Source organism: Nycticebus coucang, chromosome 18, assembly GCF_027406575.1.
Source record: "Nycticebus coucang isolate mNycCou1 chromosome 18, mNycCou1.pri, whole genome shotgun sequence".
NCBI classification, from domain to species: Eukaryota; Metazoa; Chordata; class Mammalia; order Primates; family Lorisidae; genus Nycticebus; species Nycticebus coucang.
The window spans coordinates 34960243-34982908 of NC_069797.1; the positions used below are offsets into that span (position 1 = coordinate 34960243).

The 22666-nt window shown below is 42.0% G+C and overlaps 1 protein-coding gene and 1 pseudogene across 6 annotated transcripts in view; one reads left to right on the forward strand and one right to left on the reverse strand.

Moving 5' to 3' along the window:
* Positions 1–1533: 1533 nt before the first annotated feature.
* The window catches only part of RHOT1 (ras homolog family member T1), an 85176-nt gene continuing 64043 nt past the window's right edge, over positions 1534–22666 (forward strand). For 5 of the 6 annotated variants that reach the window (XM_053568821.1, XM_053568822.1, XM_053568824.1 and 2 more), the window contains exon 1: positions 1534–1835. In XM_053568821.1, the coding sequence (XP_053424796.1) occupies positions 1760–1835 (76 nt within the window). In that variant the 5' untranslated portion in view covers positions 1534–1759. The remainder of the gene's footprint in view (positions 1836–22666) is intronic. The other variant, XM_053568820.1, reaches the window with a different exon arrangement.
* LOC128571290 (uncharacterized) lies at positions 5122–5263 on the reverse strand (annotated as a pseudogene).

Sequence of the window (22666 nt, forward strand, 5' to 3'; positions counted from 1 at the left end):
TGAGCCACTGTGTGTGCCTAGCCAGGATAGTTTTTGAAAGGACTTACTCCTTTATGTTGCTTTGGGACATCATATAACTAAGGTGCTGAAACACTGTAGTAAACACAATGACATATTTGCCTCAAAACCTGTGGATGACAACATTTTAGCGAACTTGTATGAGAATAATGATAGCTGAGATCAGCAGAGCACACACTGAGAGTGGCACTGTACCAAATGCTTGATATGTACTATCTTATAAATTCCTTACAACCACGTTAAGAGATAGGTATTATCATGATTATTGTCATGCTACAGAAGAAGGAACAGGCCCAGAAAAGTAAAAGAACTAATTCAGGAGCACATAGCTATTAGGCATGATGGAATCTGGACTGAAACCCAGGAAATTTGCCAGCAGCTCTTTTTTTTTTTTTTTTGAGACAGAGTCGCCCTTGATAGAGTTCTGTGGGATCACAGCTCACAGCACCCTTAAACTCTTGGGCTTAAGCAATTCTCTTGCCTCAGCCTCCCGAGTAGCTGGGACTACAAGTGTCTGTCACAACACTATTTTTTTTTTTTTTTTTGTAGAGACAGAGTTTCACTTTATTGCCCTCGGTAGAGTGCCGTGACGTCACACGGCTCACAGCAACCTCTAACTCTTGGGCTTATGTGATTCTCTTGCCTCAGCCTCCCGAGCAGCTGGGACTACAGGCGCCCGCCACAATGCCCGGCTATTTTTTTGTTGCAGTTTGGCCGGGGCTGGGTTTGAACCCGCCACCCTCGGCATATGGGGCCGGCGCCCTACTCACTGAGCCACAAGCGCCGCCCTTGCCAGCAGCTCTTAACTGCTTCACGAGACCACATGGCTTCTCCTCGGAGAAAGGGAGATTGGTATTATGCACATTTTATTCCCTTAAAAACTCATTATGGAAAAAAGGTACATTATGCACAGTGCTTCCTCATTAATTCATTACCTGTATGTATAGCATTTTATTTATTTCCCACTGTGTGCCAAACATTAGGAAAGTAGTAACAAATTTCTCCAGCTGGAGAGGGTCAGAACATTAAGGCAATGTTAGAAAAAATCAGAGTTTATTATCCAGTGCTTCCTATGTGTGTAGCGTTAGGTTGGTTAAACCTGAGTAAAGAGAAGCATCAGAAGACCCCTGCCATAAAATAAACCACGTAGACAGAAGAAAGTCAGTTTGGTTACAAATAAAAGTCATTTAGTTTGTTTACACAGTATAAAAACATTATTTTATAATCATATTTTGTAAGCACCACAGGGAAAAAAACTAAGGTGATGAGCTTTCGGTAGTGGAAAAAGGCCCGAATTTATGGTCTGTTGAGAGTCACTGCCAGCTTCTAGCTAAGTGATCTTGGACAATAAACTTCTCCTGCCCCATCTGTGAAGATAAATGTGGTTAGATTAGGGAATCTGTCACTCAAATTACTGGCTCGAAGCGTATCCCCAGCCGCTGTGCCCCAGGGAAGGCTCCCCTGCTCCGCACCGCGGAGAGCCTGACCGCAGGAGCGCTGTTCCGGCCCGGAGAGCGTTTGCGTTCGGAAAGCGCATGTCCCTCGCCGCGCGCCGTCGTCCCCGCCGCCGCCCGCTGGGCCGGAGGAGGCGGAGCCGGCGGTGTCCCGGCTCCGGCGCCGGGAAGCAGCTGAGGAGGCGGCGCGGCGGGCCCAGGCGGCCGAAGAGGCTGGCAGGTGGCGCCGGTAGCGTGGGGAGAGCGGCACCGTGGAGTGGGCGCACCTGGCGAACGGAGTCCAGTCCATGCGTGCGGGCCGAGGCCGGCCCCTGCGAGCCGCAGACATGAAGAAAGACGTGCGGATCCTGCTGGTGGGAGAACGTGAGTCTGCACCCCCGGCCTGGTCGCTGCAGCTCCGGGCTTCTCTGCCTCTGCGTACCCGGCAGCCCCTGCAGCCCGAGCCCTTCTGGCTCTCACGGCCCCTCTTTCCGCGCCTCCCCAGGCCTCCGAGCCCCCTCGCTCTATCTTTCGGCTGCATGCCGGGGGCCCTCATCCTCTCTCCTCACCTGGGCCCTCCTAAAACCTTTCTTCCCTGTTCCCCAGTCGGCTCTCAAGCTACGTCCCCATTATCCCCTAACCGCCCGACCTCATCCGTCCGAAGGTCCTCTCCTTTCTTCGACTCTTTTCCTCCTGGGCCTCACAGTTTTCCCGGCTGCCTCTTTTCAGACCCTCTTGTCTTCCCTGGAGATTCCCTTGTCACTGGCAGGCAGGTGCTGGAATGGGCAGGCTGACCAATTGGGATTGCGTGAACTGGCTCTGGGGAAACTAGGGGGAGGGATGCAGAACTATTTGACTTGTAGGCAAGGTCAGGTTTCTGAATTTTTCTGCGCTCGCAGTCTTCTCCCCCTTTACGCATTGACATTAAGATAGGGAGCTTTTAAAGCGATAGGATACTTTGCATTGGAATAACTCCTGGTACTCACGTTATATCCTCAAAAATTTAGTCTGAACTTCAAGTTATGCAAGTGCTCAATGAATGATGATTATCCGGGGAGAGTCCTTTATTGAGGTAATTATTATTACCCTGAAAATCCAATTTTGCCTTCTTTTAAAGCATTGTTTCATAGTTGCTTGGTAGTTAATATAGAAATAACAATAGGCAAACAGATGCATGAGGCACCCCTAGAGATTCTTAGATTTCACCTTTTGAAGATGTAATAAAGGAGGAATGCCTCTGTTTATGAACATCAGGACAGAACAGCAGGGACTTCTTGATATCACTGTGCAAATTATGTGACTCATTTGCTAGGACTAAAATAAGAAAGCGGACTGGGGAGGACTGGATTGTTTGTTTTAAAGTACATAAGTTAATGCTAATGCTCTGCCATTGCTGTTTTGAAGCCTTCAGCTCTAACCACATTCCATTCTTGAGTAGCCCCTTCAGGTCATTGTGTTCCACTCCCCAGGAAGAAAGTTAACACATTTTTACCCTCTTCTGTAGTGTTTTTTGATGTTCGTTGAAATCTCTGTTCACCTGTTTGAAGAAATCTCCTTTAGAATTAGAATTTAGAAGTAAGCTTAGCCGGACATAGTTTACTTTTTGGTTTACGGTGTGGATTTTGTTTTTTATTTGTAACTATAGCCTAATCACCATTTTGTGTGACAAAGTTCGTGAAAATGATATTTAACATCCAATTCATGTTTTCTTTTTCTTTCTTTTTTTTTTTTTTTTTTTTTTTTTTGAGATAGAGTCTCACTTTCTTGCCCTGGTTAGAGTCATCTATAGCTCACAGCAACCTCAAACTCCTGGGCACAAGGGATCCTTTTGCCCCAGCCTCCTGAGTACCTGGGACTACAGGCACCTGCCACAATGCCCAGCTATTTTTTGGTTGTAGTTGTCATTGTTGTTTGGCAGGCCCGGGCTGGATTTGAACCCGCCAGCTCCAGTGTATGTGGCTGGCGCCCTAGCCACTGAGCTACGGGCACCGAGCCAGGAAGACATTTTTCTTACCAGGATGGTACCCTAAAGCTGTAGGCCATCTACCATATAAAGGCAGTTCCTGAGTTACAAACATCTGACTGACATACGCTCTCCTGACATACGAACGGAGGCTATAGGTAATAGGTAAATGTACCTGTTTCAACTGTCTATAAATTCAACATAAAAGAACCCTACAGAACCTTTCTTGTTTGTAACCCAGGAACTATATATTTTTTTTATGTTTAAAAATATTATATGTAGAGCTATACTTAATCGGAATATATAATTTTCATTATTATTTTCTATTCTTTTTTCTTTTTTTTAGAGACAGGCTCTTACTCTGTCACCCAGGTTGGAGTGCACAGGTTGGAGTATAGGGGCTAGATTACAGCTCACTGTAACCTCAAATTCCTAGGCTGAGCCTCCTGAGTGGCTACAACTACAGGCACCACACCTGGCTGACTTTAAAAAAATTTTTTGTAGGGCGGCGCCTGTGGCTCAGTGAGTAGGGCGCCGGCCCCATATACCGAGGGTTGTGGGTTCAAACCCAGCCCCGGCCAAACTGCAGCCAAAAGATGGCCGGGCGTTGTGGCGGGCGCCTGTAGTCCCAGCTGCTCGGGAGGCTGAGGCAAGAGTATCACGTAAGCCCAGGAGCTGGACGTTGCTGTGAGCCGTGTGACGCCATGGCACTCTGCGAGGGCAGTAAAGTGAGACTCTGTCTCTACAAAAAAAAAAAAAAAAAATTTTTTGTAGAGATAGAGTCTCGCTGTGTTGCCCAGGCTGGTCTTGAACTCCTAGCCACAAGGCATCTTTCTGCCTCAGCCTCCTAAAGTGCTGCGATTACAGGCATGAGACAGCCTTAATTGTTATTTTAAAGGCTGATATTTTGGGGAAAATTGTTTGAGGCTTTACTTTTGAGATTTAATGTAAATATTTGACAACTGTTAGCCTAGCAGTATTACTTTTTTTTTTTTGCAGTTTTTGGCCTGGGCTGGGTTTGAACCCGCCACCTCCAGCATATGGGGCGGGCGCCCTACCCCCTTGAGCCACAGGCGCTGCCCTAGCAGTATTACTTTTAAATGCTAGGTTGCACATTAAACATAAGTGCAATTAAGGCTTTTTAAATAGTGGTCTGATACATGGATTTATCTATTCCACTGATAAGAGAAAAAAGTAGTAGCAATGTGAGTTATTACTTGTTTATTTGAACAAATCTAGTTTTGTTTTTTTTTTTATTGTTGGGGATTCATTGAGGGTACAATAAGCCAGGTTACACTGATTGCAATTGTTAGGTAAAGTCCCTCTTGCAATCATGTCTTGACAAATCTAGTTTTGAGTAGTAATTTTAAGATGGTTAACTGAAGGGAACAGGAAAAGCAAAGAGAAAGAATCATCATCTCTGGTATTATTGCTGTAAAGCCCATTCATTTATTCTCTGTCACTTCAGTACATTGGATTGCTGTCAGTGTCTGTCCCTGAACCACAAAGTAGCAGCTTCATTCACTGAAGCTCTGAAATAGTTGTGAATGATGTCCACATTATGTTGGCTAAACCATTATATTACACTGTAGACGTGAAATGTATCTTTTCTTGGCCCATGTCTGATCCAGCCAGGCTTTAATGCTAACTAATAGCTGAATGACTGTTTAGTGCTTAGGTCAAAAAGTTAGGCTGTCTATAAATTTTAAGATATTTATTTGAAGAGAAAGCCAACGTGTCTTAAATACATGTATCTTATCTTAGTTATTGAAAACTCAATATACCATTCAGACCAAAAGTTAATTACTATTCTTTACACTTGATCTTAGCCAAAAGGCCGAGAAGCGATTAATTACTATTCTTTAAACAAAAGAAAATTTTAAGTCTTTAATAATGCACCTGCACAAAACTTAGTTCTTCAGGTCATCATTTTTTTTTTTTTTTGTAGAGACAGTCTCACTTTATTGCCCTCGGTAGAGTGCCGTGGCCTCACACAGCTCACAGCAACCTCCAACTCCTGGGCTTAAGCGATTCTCTTGCCTCAGCCTCCCGAGTAGCTGGGACTACAGGCGCCCGCCACAACGCCCAGCTATTTTTTGGTTGCAGTTAGGCCGGGGCCGGGTTTGAACCCGCCACCCTTGGAATATGGGACTGGCGCCCTACTCCCTGAGCCACAGTCGCTGCCCTGGAATTCATATTTAACTAGATTTGCTTTATTGTGCTTAAAGTGTGCAAATGTCCCTCCTGAGAAAAAATTTGCAAAAGCATTATCTTTTTACTTAAATCACATAGCTATATTAGAAATATACAGGATAGTTTTAGTTTTTTTGAGACAGTCTCAGTCATTCTTGGTAGAATTGCTCACAGCAACCTCATAATCTTGGGTTCAAATGATCCTCTTGCCTCAGCCTCCCAAGCATCTGGGACTTCAGGGCACCTGCCAAGCGCCTGACTAGTTTTTCGAGACTGGGTTGCTCTGGCTCAGGCTGATCTTGAGTGAGTTCAGGCAATCCACCTGCCTTGGCCTCCCAAGTGCTGGGATTACAGGCATGAGCCAGGCATGTGCCCAGCCAGGATGGTTTTAGTTTTCTTTTCTTTTTTTTTTTTTTTTTGAGACACAGTCTCCCTCCCTCCTTTCCACACAAGTGGGCACACAAGTATTTCTTGGAAGAATGAATTAGTTAAAGCTAGTTCAGTTTGTGTAGACTTGTTTTCCAAACATCTCTTCTCCATCTAAAAAATGTGACTTTCTCCCTCCCTCCTTTCCACTCTCCCCTAACCTTTCTTCCTTCCTCCCTGTCACCCTGGGTAGAGTGCTGTGGCATCCCAGCTCACAGCAACCTCAAACTCTTGAGCTTACATGATTCTCTTGCCTCAACCTCCCAAGTAGCTGGGACTACAGACACCCGCCACAACACCTGGCTACTTTTTGGTTGAGTTGTCATTGTTGCTTAGCAAGCCCTGGCTGGGTTCAAACCTGCCAACTTCAGTGTACGTAGCCAGCCCCCTGCCGACCGAGCTACAGGTGCCACCCATATAGTTTTAGTTTTTAAGAAAGTCTTGTTTTTAAATTAAATTGGATATACTGGGTGGCGCCTGTGGCTCAAAGGAATAGGGCACCGGCCCCCGTATGTTGGAAGTGGCGGGTTCAAACCCAGCCCTGGCCAAAAACTGAAAAATAAATAAATAAGTAAATAAATTGGATATACTGTGTATTTGTATTCTATTCGTCGTATTTATTAAGACAATTTTTAAATGAATCTGGTGGTTCTTAATCTGGTTTGTTTAACTCTGATTATTATTGCAATCTCTGACAAACTAGTCAAACTATGATTGGCTCTGGCCTACACTTTTGCAGTATCCCCTTAGTCGGTCTGTTTCTACTTTCTTTTTTTTTTTTTTAATTATTAAATCATAGTTGTGTACATTAACGAGATTATGTGGCACCATACACTGGTTTTATAGACCATTTGACATATTTTCATCACACTGGTTAAAATAGCCTTCCTGGCATTTTCTTAGTTATTGTGTTAAGACATTTGTATTCTACATTTACTAAATTTCACATGTGCCCTTGTAAGATGCACTGCAGGTGTAATCCCACCAATCACTCTCCCTCTGCTCATCCTCCCCCCTCCCTCTTCCCCCTATTCTTAGATTATAACTGGGTTTTAGCTTTCATATGAAAGCCATAAATTAGTTTCATAGTAGGGCTGAGTACATTGGATATTTTTTCTTCCATTCTTGAGATACTTTACTATGAAGAATTATGTTGCAGTTCCATCCATGTAAACATGAAAGAGGTAAAGTCTCCATCTTTCTTTAAGGCTGCATAATATTTCATGGTGTACATATACCACTATTTAGTAATCCAATCGTGGATTGATGGGCACTTGGGCTTTTTCCATGACTTAGCAATTATGAATTGGGCTGCAGTAAACATTCTGGTACAAATATCTTTGTTATAATGTGATTTTTGGTCTTCTGGGTATATACCTAGTAGAGGAATTATAGGATTGAATGGCAGGTCCATTTTTAGATCTCTAAGTGTCTCCAAACATCTTTCCAAAAGGAATGTATTAATTTGTATTCCCTCCAGCAGTGTAGAAGTGTTCCCTTTTCTCCACATCCACACTGACATCTCTGGTCTTGGGATTTTGTGATATGGGCTAATCTTAATGGAGTTAGATGATATCTCAAAATAGTTTTGATTTGCATTTCTCTGATGATTAAGGATGATGAGCATTTTTTCATATGTCTGTAGGCCTTGCGCCTGTCTTCTTCAGAGAAGTTTCTCTTCAAGTTCCTTGCCCATCCTGCGATGGGATCACTTGTTCTTTTCTTGCTTATACATTGAGTTCTCTGTGGATTCTGGTTATTAAACCTTTGTTGGAGACATAACCTGTGAATATCTTCTCCCATTCTGAGTCTGTTTCTACTTTCATTATTCTTCGCGTAGCTGTCAGACTCATCTTTAAAAATATCTCAGATACTGTTACCTACTTTAAAAATTATCCAGTGATTTTATGTAGACCTACAAGACAGCGCCCTTGTTTCTCTTTTATGCTACTTTCTCCTTTTTTTCCCTCTAATTTTTTATTTTATGTTATGGTTGTTGTGTTGTGTTGTGGTCTCAACCTGTTGCCCTGGATAGAGTACAGTGGTGTCATAGCTCACAGCTACCTCCAACTCTTAGGCTCAAGCAATTCTTTTGCCTCATTTTTTCTATTTTTAGTTAGAGACAGGGGATCTTGCTTTTGCTCAGGCTAGTCTCGAGCTTGTGAGCTCAAGCAATTCACCTACTTTGACCTCCCAGAGTGTTAGGATTACTGGTGTGAGCCACTGCACCCGGCTTCTAATTTTTTTTTTTTTTTTTGTAGAGACAGAGTCTCACTGTACCGCCCTTGGTAGAGTGCCGTGGCGTCACACGGCTCACAGCAACCTCTAACTCTTGGGCTTACGCGATTCTCTTGCCTCAGCTTCCCGAGCAGCTGGGACTACAGGCGCCCGCCACAACGCCCGGCTATTTTTTGGTTGCAGTTTGGCCGGGGCTGGGTTTGAACCCGCCACCCTCGGTATATGGGGCCGGCGCCCTACTCACTGAGCCACAGGCGCCGCCCGGCTTCTAATTTTTTTAATTATGGGCATGTAATAGTTATGTAACCACTCTCTCCTTCATTGCTTTCTTTATAAGAAGGCCCTGCATTATTAAGCATTATCTCCATTATGAGCTTATTTGTTCATTTGTTTTTCTTGAGACAAGGCTTTTTTTTTATACAGTCTTACTCTATTGCCCAGGCTAGAGTGCCGTAGCATCAGCCTAGATCACAGCAACCTCAGATTCGTGGGTTCAAATAAGTCTGCCTCAGCCTCCTGAATAGCTGAACTACAGTGCTCATCATAACACCATCATGACATCTGGCTAATTTTTCTTTTTTTCTTCTTTTCTTTTTAATTCTTCTGTTTGTAGTAGAGACAAGCAAGGTCTCACTCTTGTTCAGGCTGGTCTTGAACTCCTGAGCTCAAGAGATCCTCATGGTTTACCCTCCCAGAGTGCTAGGATTACAGGCATGGGCCACTGCACCCAGTCTCCATTTGTTTTTCTTTTTCTTTTCTTTCCTCTCTTCTCATTTCCTCTCCTCCCTTCCCTCCCCTCCTTTTTTTTTCTTTGCTTCTGCCTTAATCTTGGATGTTCATTTGTTTTTCTGTCTCCCTGGATAGATAGGAAGCTTCACAAGGGCAGAGAATTTATCTTGTTTGTTGCTATGTCCTCAGTGGCTAGAAGAGACTCAGCACAAAGTGGGCACACAGGTATTTCTTGGAAGAATGAATTAGTTCAAGCTAGTTCAGTTTATGTAGACTTGTTTTCCAAACCACTTCTCTCCATCTGAAAAACGTGACTTTCTCCCTCCCTCCTTTCCACTTTCCCCTAACCTTTCTTCCTTCCAACCCCCTTCCTTTTTTTTTTTTTTTTTTATTGTTGGGGATTCACTGAGGGTACAATAAGCCAGGTTACACTGATTGCAATTGTTAGGTAAAGTCCCTCTTGCAATCATGTCTTGCCCCCATAAAGTGTGACACACATCAAGGCCCCACCTCCTCCCTCCTTCCCTCTTTCTGCTTCCCCCCCATAACCATAATTGTCATTAATTGTCCTCATATCAAAATTGAGTACATAGGATTCATGCTTCTCCATTCTTGTGATGCTTTACTAAGAATAATGTCTTCCACGTCCATCCAGGTTAATACAAAAGCTGTAAAGTCTCCATTTTTTTTAATGGCTGAATAGTATTCCATGGTATACATATACCACAGCTTGTTAATCCATTCCTGGGTTGGTGGGCATTTAGGCTGTTTCCACATTTTGGCGATTATAAATTGAGCTGCAATAAACAGTCTAGTACAAGTGTCCTTATGATAAAAGGATTTCTTTCCTTCTGGGTAGATGCCCAGTAATGGGATTGCAGGATCAAATGGGAGGTCTAGCTTGAGTGCTTTGAGGTTTCTCCATACTTCCTTCCAGAAAGGTTGTACTAGTTTGCAGTCCCACCAGCAGTGTAAAAGTGTTCTCTTCTCTCCACATCCACGCCAGCATCTGCAGTTTTGAGATTTTGTGATGTGGGCCATTCTCACTGGGGTTAGATGATATCTCAGGGTTGTTTTGATTTGCATTTCTCTAATATATAGAGATGATGAACATTTTTTCATGTGTTTGTTAGCCATTCGTCTGTCGTCATTAGAGAAAGTTCTATTCATGTCTCTTGCCCATTGATATAAGGGATTGTTGGCTTTCTTCATGTAGGTTAATTTGAGTTCTCTATAGATCCTAGTTATCAAGCTTTTGTCTGATTGAAAATATGCAAATATCCTTTCCCATTGTGTAGGTTGTCTCTTTGCTTTGGTTATTATCTCCTTAGCTGTACAGAAGCTTTTCAGTTTAATGAAGTCCCATTTGTTTATTTTTGTTGTTGTTGCAATTGCCATGGCAGTCTTCTTCATGAAGTCTTTCCCCAGGCCAATATCTTCCAGTGTTTTTCCTACGCTTTCTTGGAGGATTTTTATTGTTTCATGCCTTAAGTTTAAGTCCTTTATCCATCTTGAATCAATTTTTGTGAGTGGGGAAAGGTGTGGGTCCAGTTTCAGTCTTTTACATGTAGACATCCAGTTCTCCCAACACCATTTATTGAATAGGGAGTCTTTCCCCCAAGGTATGTTCTTGTTTGGTTTATCGAAGATTAGGTGGTTGTAAAATGTTAGTTTCATTTCTTGGTTTTCAATTCGATTCGAAGTGTCTATGTCTCTGTTTTTGTGCCAGTACCATGCTGTCTTGAGCACTATGGCTTTGTAGTACAGACTAAAATCTGGTATGCTGATGCCCCCAGCTTTATTTTTGTTACAGAGAACTGCCTTAGCTATACGGGTTTTTTTCCGGTTCCATACAAAACGCAGAATCATTTTTTCCAAATCTTGAAAGTACGATGTTGGTATTTTGATAGGAATGGCATTGAATAGGTAGATTGCTTTGGGAAGTATAGACATTTTAACAATGTTGATTCTTCCTATCCATGAGCATGGTATGTTCTTCCATTTGTTAATATCCTCTGCTATTTCCTTTCTGAGGATTTCATAGTTTTCTTTATAGAGGTCCTTCACCTCCTTCGTTAGGTATATTCCTAGGTATTTCATTTTCTTTCAGACTATGGTGAAGGGAGTTGTCTCCTTAATTAGCTTCTCATCTTGACTGTTATTGGTGTACACAAAGGCTACTGACTTGTGGACAGTGATTTTATATCCTGAAACATTACTGTATTTTTTGATGACTTCTAGGAGTCTTGTGGTTGAGTCTTTGGGGTTCTCTAAGTATAAGATCATGTCGTCAGCAAAGAAGGAGAGTTTGACCTCCTCTGCTCCCATTTGGATTCCCTTTATTTCCTTGTCTTGCCTAATTGTATTGGCTAGAACTTCCAGCACTATGTTGAATAGTAAAGGTGACAGAGGACAACCTTGTCTGGTTCCAGTTCTAAGAGGAAAAGCTTTCAGTTTTACTCCATTCAGTAAAATATTGGCTGTGGGTTTGTCATAGATAGCTTCAATCAGTTTAAGAAATGTGCCACCTATGCCTATACTCTTCAGTGTTCTAATTAGAAAAGGATGCTGGATTTTATCAAATGCTTTTTCTGCATCTATTGAGAGGATCATGTGATCTTTATTTTTGCCTCTGTTAATATGGTGGATAACGTTTATAGACTTGCGTATGTTAAACCAGCCTTGCATCCCTGGGATGAAGCCTACTTGATCATGATGAATGACTTTTTTGATGGTAAGCTGTAATCTATTGGCTAGGATTTTGTTGAGAATTTTTGCGTCTATGTTCGTGAGTGAGATTGGTCTGAAATTCTCCTTTTTGTTTGAGTCTTTTCCTGGTTTTGGTATCAGGGTGATGTTTGCTTCATAGAATGTGTTGGGGAAGATTCCTTCTTCGTCAATTTTTTGGAATAATTTCTGCAGTACAGGAATAAGCTCTTCCTTGAAGGTTTGATAGAATTCTGGAGTGAAGCCATCTGGACCAGGGCATTTTTTGGTTGGAAGATTTTGTATTGTTTCTTTGATCTCAGTGCTTGAAATTGGTCTGTTCAGGAGCTCTATTTCTTCCTGGCTGAGTGTAGGGAGAGGGTGTGATTCCAAATGTTGATCCATTTCTTTCACATTGTCAAATTTCTGGGCATAGAGTTTCTGGTAGTATTCAGAGATGATCTCTTGTATCTCTGTGGGATCAGTTGTTATTTCCCCTTTATCATTTCTGATTGAGGTTACTAGAGATTTTACTTTTCTATTCCTCGTTAGTCTGGCCAATGGTTTATCTATTTTATTTATTTTTTCAAAAAACCAACTCCTTGTTTCATTAATTTTCTGAATGATTCTTTTGTTTTCAATTTCATTGATCTCTGATTTGATTTTGGATATTTCTTTTCTTCTACTGAGTTTAGGCTTAGATTGTTCTTCTTTTTCCAATTCCATAAGATCTCTTGTGAGATTGTTGATGTGCTCTCTTTCTGTTTTTCGAATGTAGGCATCTAAAGTGATGAATTTTCCTCTCAAAACTGCTTTTGCTGTATCCCACAGGTTTTGGTAGCTTGTGTCTTCATTGTTGTTATGCTCAAGGAAGTTAATGATTTCCTGTTTTATGTCTTCCTGCACCCATCTGTTATTCAACAGAAGATTGTTTAATTTCCATGCCTTTGGGTGGGGTTGAGCATTTTTGTTAGAGTTGAGTTCCACCTTTATTGCCTTATGGTCTGAGAAGATACAAGGTAAAATTTCAATTCTTTTGATTCTGTTGATATTTGTTTTGTGTCCCAGGATATGATCAATTTTGGAGAATGTTCCATGGGGCGATGAGAAGAATGTATATTCTTTATCTTTGGGATGGAGTGTTCTATATGCGTCTATCAAGCATAGTTGTTCTAGGGTCTCATTTAAGTCTCTTAAATCCTTGTTTAATTTCTGTTTAGAGGATCTGTCCAGCTCTGTAAGAGGAGTGTTAAGGTCCCCTGTTATTATGGTATTATCAGATATCATATTGCTCAGACTTGAGTAAGGTCTGTTTCAAGAATCTGGGAGCATTTAAATTGGGTGCATAGATATTTAGAATTGAAATGTCTTCTTGTTGTATTTTTCCCTTGACCAATATAAAGTGACCATCTTTGTCTTTTTTGACTTTAGTTGCTTTAAATCCACGTGTATCTGAAAATACGATTGCAACTCCTCTTTTCTTCTGAATTCCATTTGCCTGAAAAATTGTCTTCCAACCCTTGACTCGGAGCTTTAATTTTTCTTTTGAAGGCAGGTGTGTTTCTTGCAGACAGCAAATGGATGGCTTGTGTTTTTTAATCCAGTCAGCCAATGTATGTCTCTTCAGTGGGGAATTCAAGCCATTAACATTTATTGAGATAATTGATAAGTGTGGTAGTATTCTATTCGTCTTATTTTGTGAGAGTCCATTGCTTAGTTTTATCTTTTGCATCAGTGTGGAGGTTAGGTTCTGTCCTTTAATTTCTGAGTTCTTACTTTGCTGCTGATCCATTGTGGTGGTCAGTGTGCAGAACAGGTTGAAGTATTTCCTGTAGAGCTGGTCTTGTTGTGGCGAATTTCCTCAATGTTTGTATATCAGTAAATGATGTGATTTCTCCGTCAATTTTGAAGCTTAGCTTAGCAGGGTACGGAATTCTGGGCTGGAAATTGTTCTGTTTAAGTAGATTAAAGGTAGATGACCACTGTCTCCTTGCTTGAAAAGTTTCATTAGAGAAGTCTGCGGTCACTCTGATGGATTTGCCCCTGTAGGTCAACTGGCGCTTACTCCTGGCAGCTTGCAGAATCTTTTCTTTTGTCTTGACTTTGGACAGGTTCATCACAATGTGTCTTGGAGAAGCTTGGTTAGAGTTGAGGCGACCTGGGGTCCGATAGCCCTCTGAAAGCAGTGTGTCAGAATCTTTGGTGATATTTGGGAAATTTTCTTTTATAATATTCTCTAATATGGCTTCCTTTCCTCTGGGGCATTCTTCTTCCCCTTCTGGAATTCCTATAACTCGTATGTTGGAACGCTTCATAAAGTCCCATAATTCTGACAGTGAACATTCTGCTTTCTCTCTCTTTTTTTCTGCCTCTTTTACTATCTGAGTTATCTCAAAAACTGTCTTCTACCTCTGAAATTCTTTCTTCTGCATGGTCTAACCTGTTGCTGATACTTTCCATTGCATCTTTAAGTTCCCTGATTGACTGTTTCATTTCCTTCAGCTCTGCTATATCCTTTTTAGATTCTTCATATCGTTCATCTCTGATTTGATTCTGTTTTTGGATTTCCTTTTGGTTATTTTCCACTTTATTAGCAGTTTCCTTCATTGTTCCCATCATTTCTTTCATTGTTTTCAATATGTGTATTCTAAATTCCTTTTCTGTCATTCCTAACATTTCTGTATAGGTGGAATCCTCTGCAGTAGCTACCTCATGGTCCCTTGGTGGGGTTGTTCTGGACTGGTTCTTCATGTTGCCTGGAGTTTTCTGCTGATTCTTCCTCATGGGTGATTTCTTTTATCTGTTTCCTTGCCCTAATTTTCCTTTCACTTCCTCTTGCTCTTTAAGTTCTCGTGCCTGTGGACTAAAGGTTACAGGACCAGAAGGGTGAGAAGGTTTAAGAGCAAAAAAGGGATGAAAGAAAGGAGGACTGAGTGATAAGAAAAGAAAAAGAAAAATAGAGAAAGGAGAGGGGGTGGGTAAAAGGAATATTGACAAAAAGAAGAGAGGCACAGAAAGAGGGAGACAGAGCAGTATAGGTGTACAGTAGGGTACTTTGATACAACCTTAAAAAAAAAAAAACACCTTCTGGGGGTGCCCAGTTGGGTGGTTCCCTTGAGGTCAGCAGCTCTTTGCTAATCTGATCAGACACAGTACCCCACCTCCACCAAGTAGAGAGGAAAGACAAAAATGCTATAAATCAAACCAAAACAAGCAAACAGAAAACTTTACGGGATAAAATTGGCTGGAAAAACCAAATAATAGCGTTAGAAACACTAACAAAAATGAAGTTCTAATTATTGAAATAGGCAGCAATGGGAAATTATAATTAAACTAGAAAAATTGAGAAAGAAAAAGGATCTGTATGGAAAAGGTTGAACTTAAAAAACAAAACAACAATCTACAACATCAAAATAAACAAAAAAAAACAACCAAACCAAAAACAAACAAACAAACAAACAAAAAACACAACCAAAAACAAAGCAGGATGTATATGTTATTGAATATTGTCTGGGCAACACGTGGTCTTCTGGGGTATGAGATGTTAATCACAGTTCTGATACGAGTGGAGGCTGCTAGTTTCTCAAACCCCAGCAGGTAGACACCCTAAATCTCTCTTCAGCCCACTTAAAAGGCACTTTGAACTTGTTCACTTACTGAGCAGAAGCTTTCTCAGGGAAGTGCTTGTCGCTGGAATCACTGCTGAAGTGGCTATCCACTTACCCTGTGTGTCAAAACTGGTCTCCCTCTGCCCCCGAGGGTTTGGGCTGTAAGGCGGCTCAGACCCCGCCCTTAGGCTACTTGGTCACTGGGTTACCAGCTCCCACCCAACTCCAGCTCTGCGACCCTGAGGGCGGAGCTTGCCGGGGCAGATGGCTCACAATGTCTGCCTGTGACCCAGAGCCAAACACTATTAGCTCCCTCTGGCTCAGCGGCTCAGACTGGGGCCCTAGTCAAAGGCCAAAGTTCTCCGCACTCCCGCTCAGGCTGTCCCCAAGGCAGTTCAGCTGAGTGCCAAGTCCAAAGACACCAAAACAGTTCATAGGTAAGGCCTTTCTGGTTTGCAGTCTCGCTGCTACTGAACTTACAGTTGCGGGCGGGTTTAGACGGATTGAACACACGCGACCACTTGCCGGTTTTCCACTGTTTTAGTCCTCCTCTTGGGGTCCAGAAGTCTCTCGCTGACTCCCTGTATCCTCTCAGGGGTGATGATAGGCATATCCCACCAGCCAGAGATGCCTGGAGTCCTATATCCCCAGACTCAGGGTGCCCAGATGCAAGGAAGCTGTTACTCGGCTGCCATCTTGCTCCGCCTCCCCCAGACTCTAATTTTTTTCTAAGAAAAATCTGGGGCCAGGCGCTGTGGCTCACTCTTGTAATCCTAGCACTCTGGAAGGCCAAAGTGGGTGGGTTGCCTGAGCTCACAGGTTCAAGACCAGCCTTAGCAAGAGCGAAATCCCTTCTCACAAGGTCCTATAGGCTGAGTGTGAAAACTGACTGACTGAACATCAATCCCAGTTCTGCTGAGAAGCTGCCCACACAGAAGCAAAAACAATGTTTCTTTCCCTTAAGTTGAATCCATACAAATTCTGTGCTCCGCAGAGGCTCCGCACCTCACCCGCTCCGCGAGCCCCAACGGGGCACGCACCGACCCCACGGCCGGGACTCTCCCGGCCACGGTGACTCGGGACGCTGCGGCCACTGCCGCCTTCTCCTCCTCGGCACAAACCCCAGTGGCAAGCAGAGAGTCGTGGCCACAGCACTTGCCGGGACTAAAGTGAACCTCGCCATGTCTGCAGCCTCCACTACCAAGTCCCTTCAGTTGTCCGCGCCGCCCCAAGAAAATCCCCCCTTCCTTTTCTTATTTATTTTTTTGTTGAGATAGGTCTTGTTTTGTTTCTCAGGCTGGGCTTGAACTCTTGGCTTCAGGCAGTCTTCTCTCCCTGCAGCCTCCCAAAGGACTGGGATTACAGGCATGAGCCACCAGCGTGGCCCATTCGCCTTTCTTAAATCCAGTCTGATGTGGTTGTAGGTAGGATTAGAAGGGGCAGCATTCATTCATTCTCATGTTCTGTGTTCTTAGCTTGGTTTTGTCTGGGAGAGTCCTGTGTTCTGGCAGTAAAGTAGACCAGTGACTTTGGTGATGCCTTGTCTCTTCCCTGATAGTCCTTGCCAAGAGGTCAACTTCGTGAAATGCCAGAGGCCATTTTAGAGGACTGAGGGGTTAGGGAAAGGTTAAGTATAAGCTAGGTATAAGAGTCAAAGAGACTTAGGATAACCCAGAATTTATTTTAGGAAAACACTTTCTAGGGTCATTTTAAGGCCATATTGCTTTCCATTTAGTCTTTGTCGGAATAATATTTAGAGATTAAACTGCTCCAGTTTCAGTTATACTATGTTTACTTTCTGGTAATCTGTGGCCAGGAATTTTGAGACATCTTCATGTTCATTCTGCATAAAGAGTCTATTCTATTTATAGAGTCCATTCTTTATCATCCTTACATATGTATTGAAGCTCATTCTCCTTTGTTGGTTTTTTGTTTGTTTATTGTTTTTGTTACTCACCAGTATACTAACGAGGATCCTTTGTTGTTTTTGCTCTTCTGGCACAAGTAGGTACTAGTGTTGTTGATCTGGTTTGAAGGGGAGAGGTTGTATCTTTGCAACATTTGTCCTACAGGCCACATCATCTAATATGGTCAATGACATTTTCCGTGGGAACAATGTTTAGCTATTTCCCCAAATGCCAAAGGTTTCAGTTAAAAGTATTACTCCATAGTCACCATCTCCCCCCACTGTATATTCTAATTACAGTAATTTAGAAAGAGTCAACAAGGCTTCTTAATGAAGCAAATAAAAATGAGTAGTTTCCTTATGCTACTTGAAGCAAGGGGTGCTTGTTATCAAGAAAAATAGTCAAAATGGCTGATAGGGTGGTAATTGGAGCCAGAGAGTGTTATTTCTGCTTCATGAATATTAGGAATTTGCTGTCGTTTGGGACTAGATGTTCAAAAGATCCAATGCAAAGACAAAGAAACTTGTAGCCTGGATAAATCTAGATAATTTGCTGTGTAGTGATGAATTATGTTTTCCATGGATGACCTACTTAGAAGCACGGAGTCTCGGATGGAACTGTGGCATGTTGTGTTGAACTGGATCAGAAGGCCTTCTGTCCTAGGGGATAATTATGGCCTTTAGTTTTTATAGATCGCTTTTAATATTTCTTAGGCAAAACAGAAGAAATTAGAGACCATTAGATGGCTAGCCAACAAAGGATACTTTTTCCTCCTCCATGTTAATTTTACACTAAAACTAAAATTTATTTCAAATACATTTATATTTTTATATATTATAAATTTTCATTGGCAATAAATTATTACACATCTTGTAAAATACATTTTATATTAACTATAACATTTAATTAGTGTAATAACTGAAAAATAGGTTGAAACTTCGTTCTTTCGTGGAAAAACGAAAACTCCAGCCCCTGCTGTGGACCCAGCTATTGCAGAGGCTGAGGCAGAAGGATCACTTCAGCTCAGGTTGCAGTGGGCTATGATGATACCACCAGGACGACAAAAATTAACTCTTGTCTCCAAAAGAAAAGTGGCCTATTTTAAGTTTAAACTTGCTGTTTTATTATTTCTTTGATAGTCTCTCTCAGAGTTAGGTAGGCGGGCCTTGAAGAGAACCAAAAAGCTCTAGATTTACTGAAGCATTTCTTAACTAAGTCATATCTGCATATTCCTTTATTAAATTAGGTATTATTTCATTGCCCTTCCAAAAGGAAACACAAAATGATACTGATGAAAATATACTGCTTTTGCCCCTAAGTTCACTGTATTCAGTTTCTCTTGCTTCAATTATGAACTTTTTTAAAAAAAAATTACTCTTGGATTTTTTTTTTTTTTTTTTCAGACAGAGTCTCAAAGAGTTATTGTGTCGCCCTCAGTAGAGTGCTGTAGCATCACAGCCTACAGCAACCTTAAACTCTTGTGCTCAAGCGATTATCTTGCCTCAGGCTCCTTAGTGGCTGGACTATAGGCAACCGCCACAATGCCTGGCTATTCTTTTTTTTTTTTTAAGCAGGCCCAGGCTGGGTTTGAACCCACCAACCCCAATGCATGTGCCTGGTGCCCTAACCACTGAACTACAGGTGCTGAGCTGTCTTGGATTTTTAAGTGGAAGAGATTTATGGTCTTTGATTTTTTTTTTTTTTTAAGTGAACAAATCTTGCTATGTTGCTCATGCTGATCTCTTTTTTTTTTTTTTTTTTTGGTTTTTGGCCGGGGCTGGGTTTGAACCCGCCACCTCCGGCATATGGGACCGGCGCCCTACTCACTGAGCCACAGGCGCCACCCATCATGCTGATCTCTTGTGGGCTCAAAACTTGTGGGCTCAAGCAGTCCTCTCATCTCAGCCTCCCCTATAGCTGGAATTACAAGCTCTGGAATTACAGGCAGTTGCCACTGTGACTGGCCATGTTCTTTGATTTTTACAGATCTCTTATTAGGCAGTTACTTTGCAAACTAGATGGTATTTTTATATTGTAGTGAGTGCTAAATTGCCTTAAATTCTTTTCCAGATGAGGCAGGATATGAATAAAAATAAAAATATCGTACTTTACAAGGTAATAACTGATAAAAATCACTTAAACTAGATTGTTCCTACTCTTTGGTACCACTCTCTTATATGTCTGTGTGTTCAAGCATAAATAAAGCTATTTAATTGTTGTAGTCTCCATAGAGAGACTGGTTGCTTTCTTCTGCCAGGTTGCTTTCTTTCCTGTCTCTGAGGCCTGCCCTGTTGGAGTAGACCTGGTGGCAGGTTTGTAGTTTGGCAGGAGCCTGCTGCTACACAGGCAGCCAGAATGCCCTTCAGACTAATAAGCTGAGCTGTGAAGAAATCCGAATTTCCCAAAATGTTGTTTTTCTGTTCTGAAAATATCACTGGAGACATATGGGGTTCATGGGAAAAGCAGAAAGGGTATATAGTATGGTGATTGGAGGAAAGATTGAAGAAGAGAGCTAAAGAAGAATGGAAGAGTTTTGAGGGTCCTGGTGAGGGAGGGGACTTCAAAGATAAAAGGAACACCTGAGTTTTGCTAAGGGATCCTGAGTGAATGGGATTAAGGAGCAACAAATTGGAAACCAGTAGCATTCTAGTGTTGGTGATTGACTTAATTTTGAGCACCTTGTTTAAACTTTTTGAACTGTGGGTTAAAGATTAGGTAGGGGTTGGATGTGGTGCTTATAATACTCATGCTTATAATCCTGGCACTTTGTGAGGCCTAGGTGGGATTGCTTGGGGCCAGGAATTTGAGACCAGCCTGGGCAATAGTGAACCCCATTTATACAAAAATTAAAATTAAACAGGTGTGATCGCTTAGCTCCTTGGAAGGCTGAGGCAGGAGGATTGCTTAAAGCCCCTGAGTTTGAGGTTGCAGTGAGCTATCATGACACCATGACACTCTAGCTATGGGAACTGATCAAGACCCTGCCTCCAAAAAAAAGATTGGGTAGGTTTCTTCTGAAATTGGTGAGCATGTTAGTGGTGGGACATGAGCAAAATTTTATTTATTATTTTATTTCAAATTAATATGAGGGTACAAATAATTAGGTTGCCGTGTTTGCATTTGTTAGGTAAAGTCCCTGTTGTAATTGTGTCCTGCTCCCAGGAGGTGTTCCATATACCCTTACTTTGTGCCTTTAAGTGGGAGCACACCTATTTCTCCCCACCTCCACCCTCCGCCCCTCTCCCTCTTGTCTGTTCCCCCCCTCAACTTAAATTGAGTTTTTCTCTTGTGTGGGTGTGCATTAGTTCATCTACTGGCTTCATATTGGCACTGAGTACAATTGGATACTTGCTTTTCCATTCTTGGAATGGGCAAAATTTTAAAAAGGTAATTTTGAAAAAAAGAATTATGAGAAGAATCCAGATCAAGTGATCCCTTGCCTTAGCCTCCTGTGCAGCTGGGACTACAGGCACCCACCACAATGCCTGGTTAATTTTCCTATTTTTAGTAGAGATAGGGTCTTGCTCAGGCTGATCTCAAACTCCTGAGCACAAGCATTCCTCCTGCATTGGCCTTCCAGAATGCCAGGTTTACATGTGCAAAAGCACCGCATCTTCCTCTAGCCCTCTGCCATATTTTCCATTCTTTTTTTTTTGTAGTTTGGCCGGGGCTGGGTTCAAACACGCCACCTTTGGTATATGGGGCCGGCGCCCTATCCACTGAGCCACAGGTGCCACCGCATATTTTCCATTCTAATGTAGTAGATTAGGGATAAGAAAGTAGACATGTTTAAAATATCTAGGTGAACTCTTGAAAAATGGAAATGTTTCTGGGAGCATCTGTGCTGGTGGTACCTACGATATTTTTTCTTTTTTTTTTTGTAGAGACAGAGTCTCACTTTATGGCCCTGGGTAGAGTGCCATGGCATCACACAGCTCACAGCAACCTCCAACTCCTGGGCTTAAGTGATTCTCTTGCCTCAGCCTGCCGAGTAGCTGGGACTACAGGCGCCTGCCACAATGCCCAGCTATTTTTTTGGTTGCAGTTTGGCGGGGCCAGGTTTGAACTCGCCACCCTCGGTATATGGGGCCGGCGCCCTACCAACTGAGCCACAGGCGCTGCCCGGTACTTATGATATTTTAGAGACACTAGGGAAAAAAAATCTAGACATCTCTACTGGGACCAGAAAGGCCCAGAAGTTTAGAGGTCATAAGAATTATATAGGCATTAGATCCTTTTAAAAGGCTTGCTGTTTTCAGTACCTAGTCTGCTGTGTATTATTAACATTTGTGTAAACCAATTGTAAAGTAGAAAAATTGCAAGAAGTGCTCTTGCAAATCAGGGACCATCTGCTATACTGCAAGCATTAAATACATTTTTAATTTACAGTGCGTTTATGGGAGTAATCCCATCCAATAGGTTAAGAAACTTATGTATTTTGCTTCCATTGTATTTACTCAGGTGGAATTAGGATGGACTTCAATGGATAATGTGAGGAATACCACCTTAAATTAGCAGAAGGTTTGGGGTTGCTGGGACCTTAAAGCCATGATGAATGGAATTATTAAGGAAACATTGTTACAAAATATTGGGTGTAAGTCAGTAAGATCTAGAAATTACTAGATGCTTGGTGAGTTCTACTTTGTTCTTGTAAGCTGGACAAGTGTTTCTGCCAAATCACTTTTCCATACATAATTAAAACAGATATCTGCAGATCTTTCTGCAATTTCTCAGGTCCTATATCTTATCTAATGTTAACATGCACTCTTTCTTGTGTTATAGACCTGTTTTTCTAGGTATGCTACATTGTATTTTAATCATATAGCATATACATTTAGATAACATTTAGTCAAACCCCTCCACTTTTTTTTTTTTTTTTAACTGATGGAGCATCTCTAGAGAGAGTCAGTGACAACTCAGCATCATACTGTTAAGGGCAAAAGCTACTTACTGAATCCAGACTTTTTGGCTCAGGCTAGTGCTCACTTAACTCATCATAACCATCATCACACCAACTACCATTTGTTTACTTAATATGTGCCAGGTATTGTGCTAAGCATTATACAGCTCTCATCTTAATTAATCCTGTTAAAAGTCCTATGAGGCTAGTCCATACTTTGTGTATTTATTATTATTATTATTATTTTTTTTTTTTTTTTTGAGACAGAGTCTTACTTTGTCAACCTTGGTAGAATGCCATGGCGTCACAACTCACAGAAACCTCAAACTCTTGGGCTTAAGCAATTCTCTTGTCTCAGCCTCCTAAGTAGCTAGGATTATAGGCGCCCACCACAACACCTAGCTATTTTTAGAGATGAGGTCTCACTCTGGCTCAGGCTGGTCTTGAACTTGTGAGCTCAGGCAGTTCATCTGCCTTAGCCTCCCAGAGTGCTAGTATTACAGGCGTGAGCCACCGCAACTGGCCACTATTTTTTAAACTTTAAA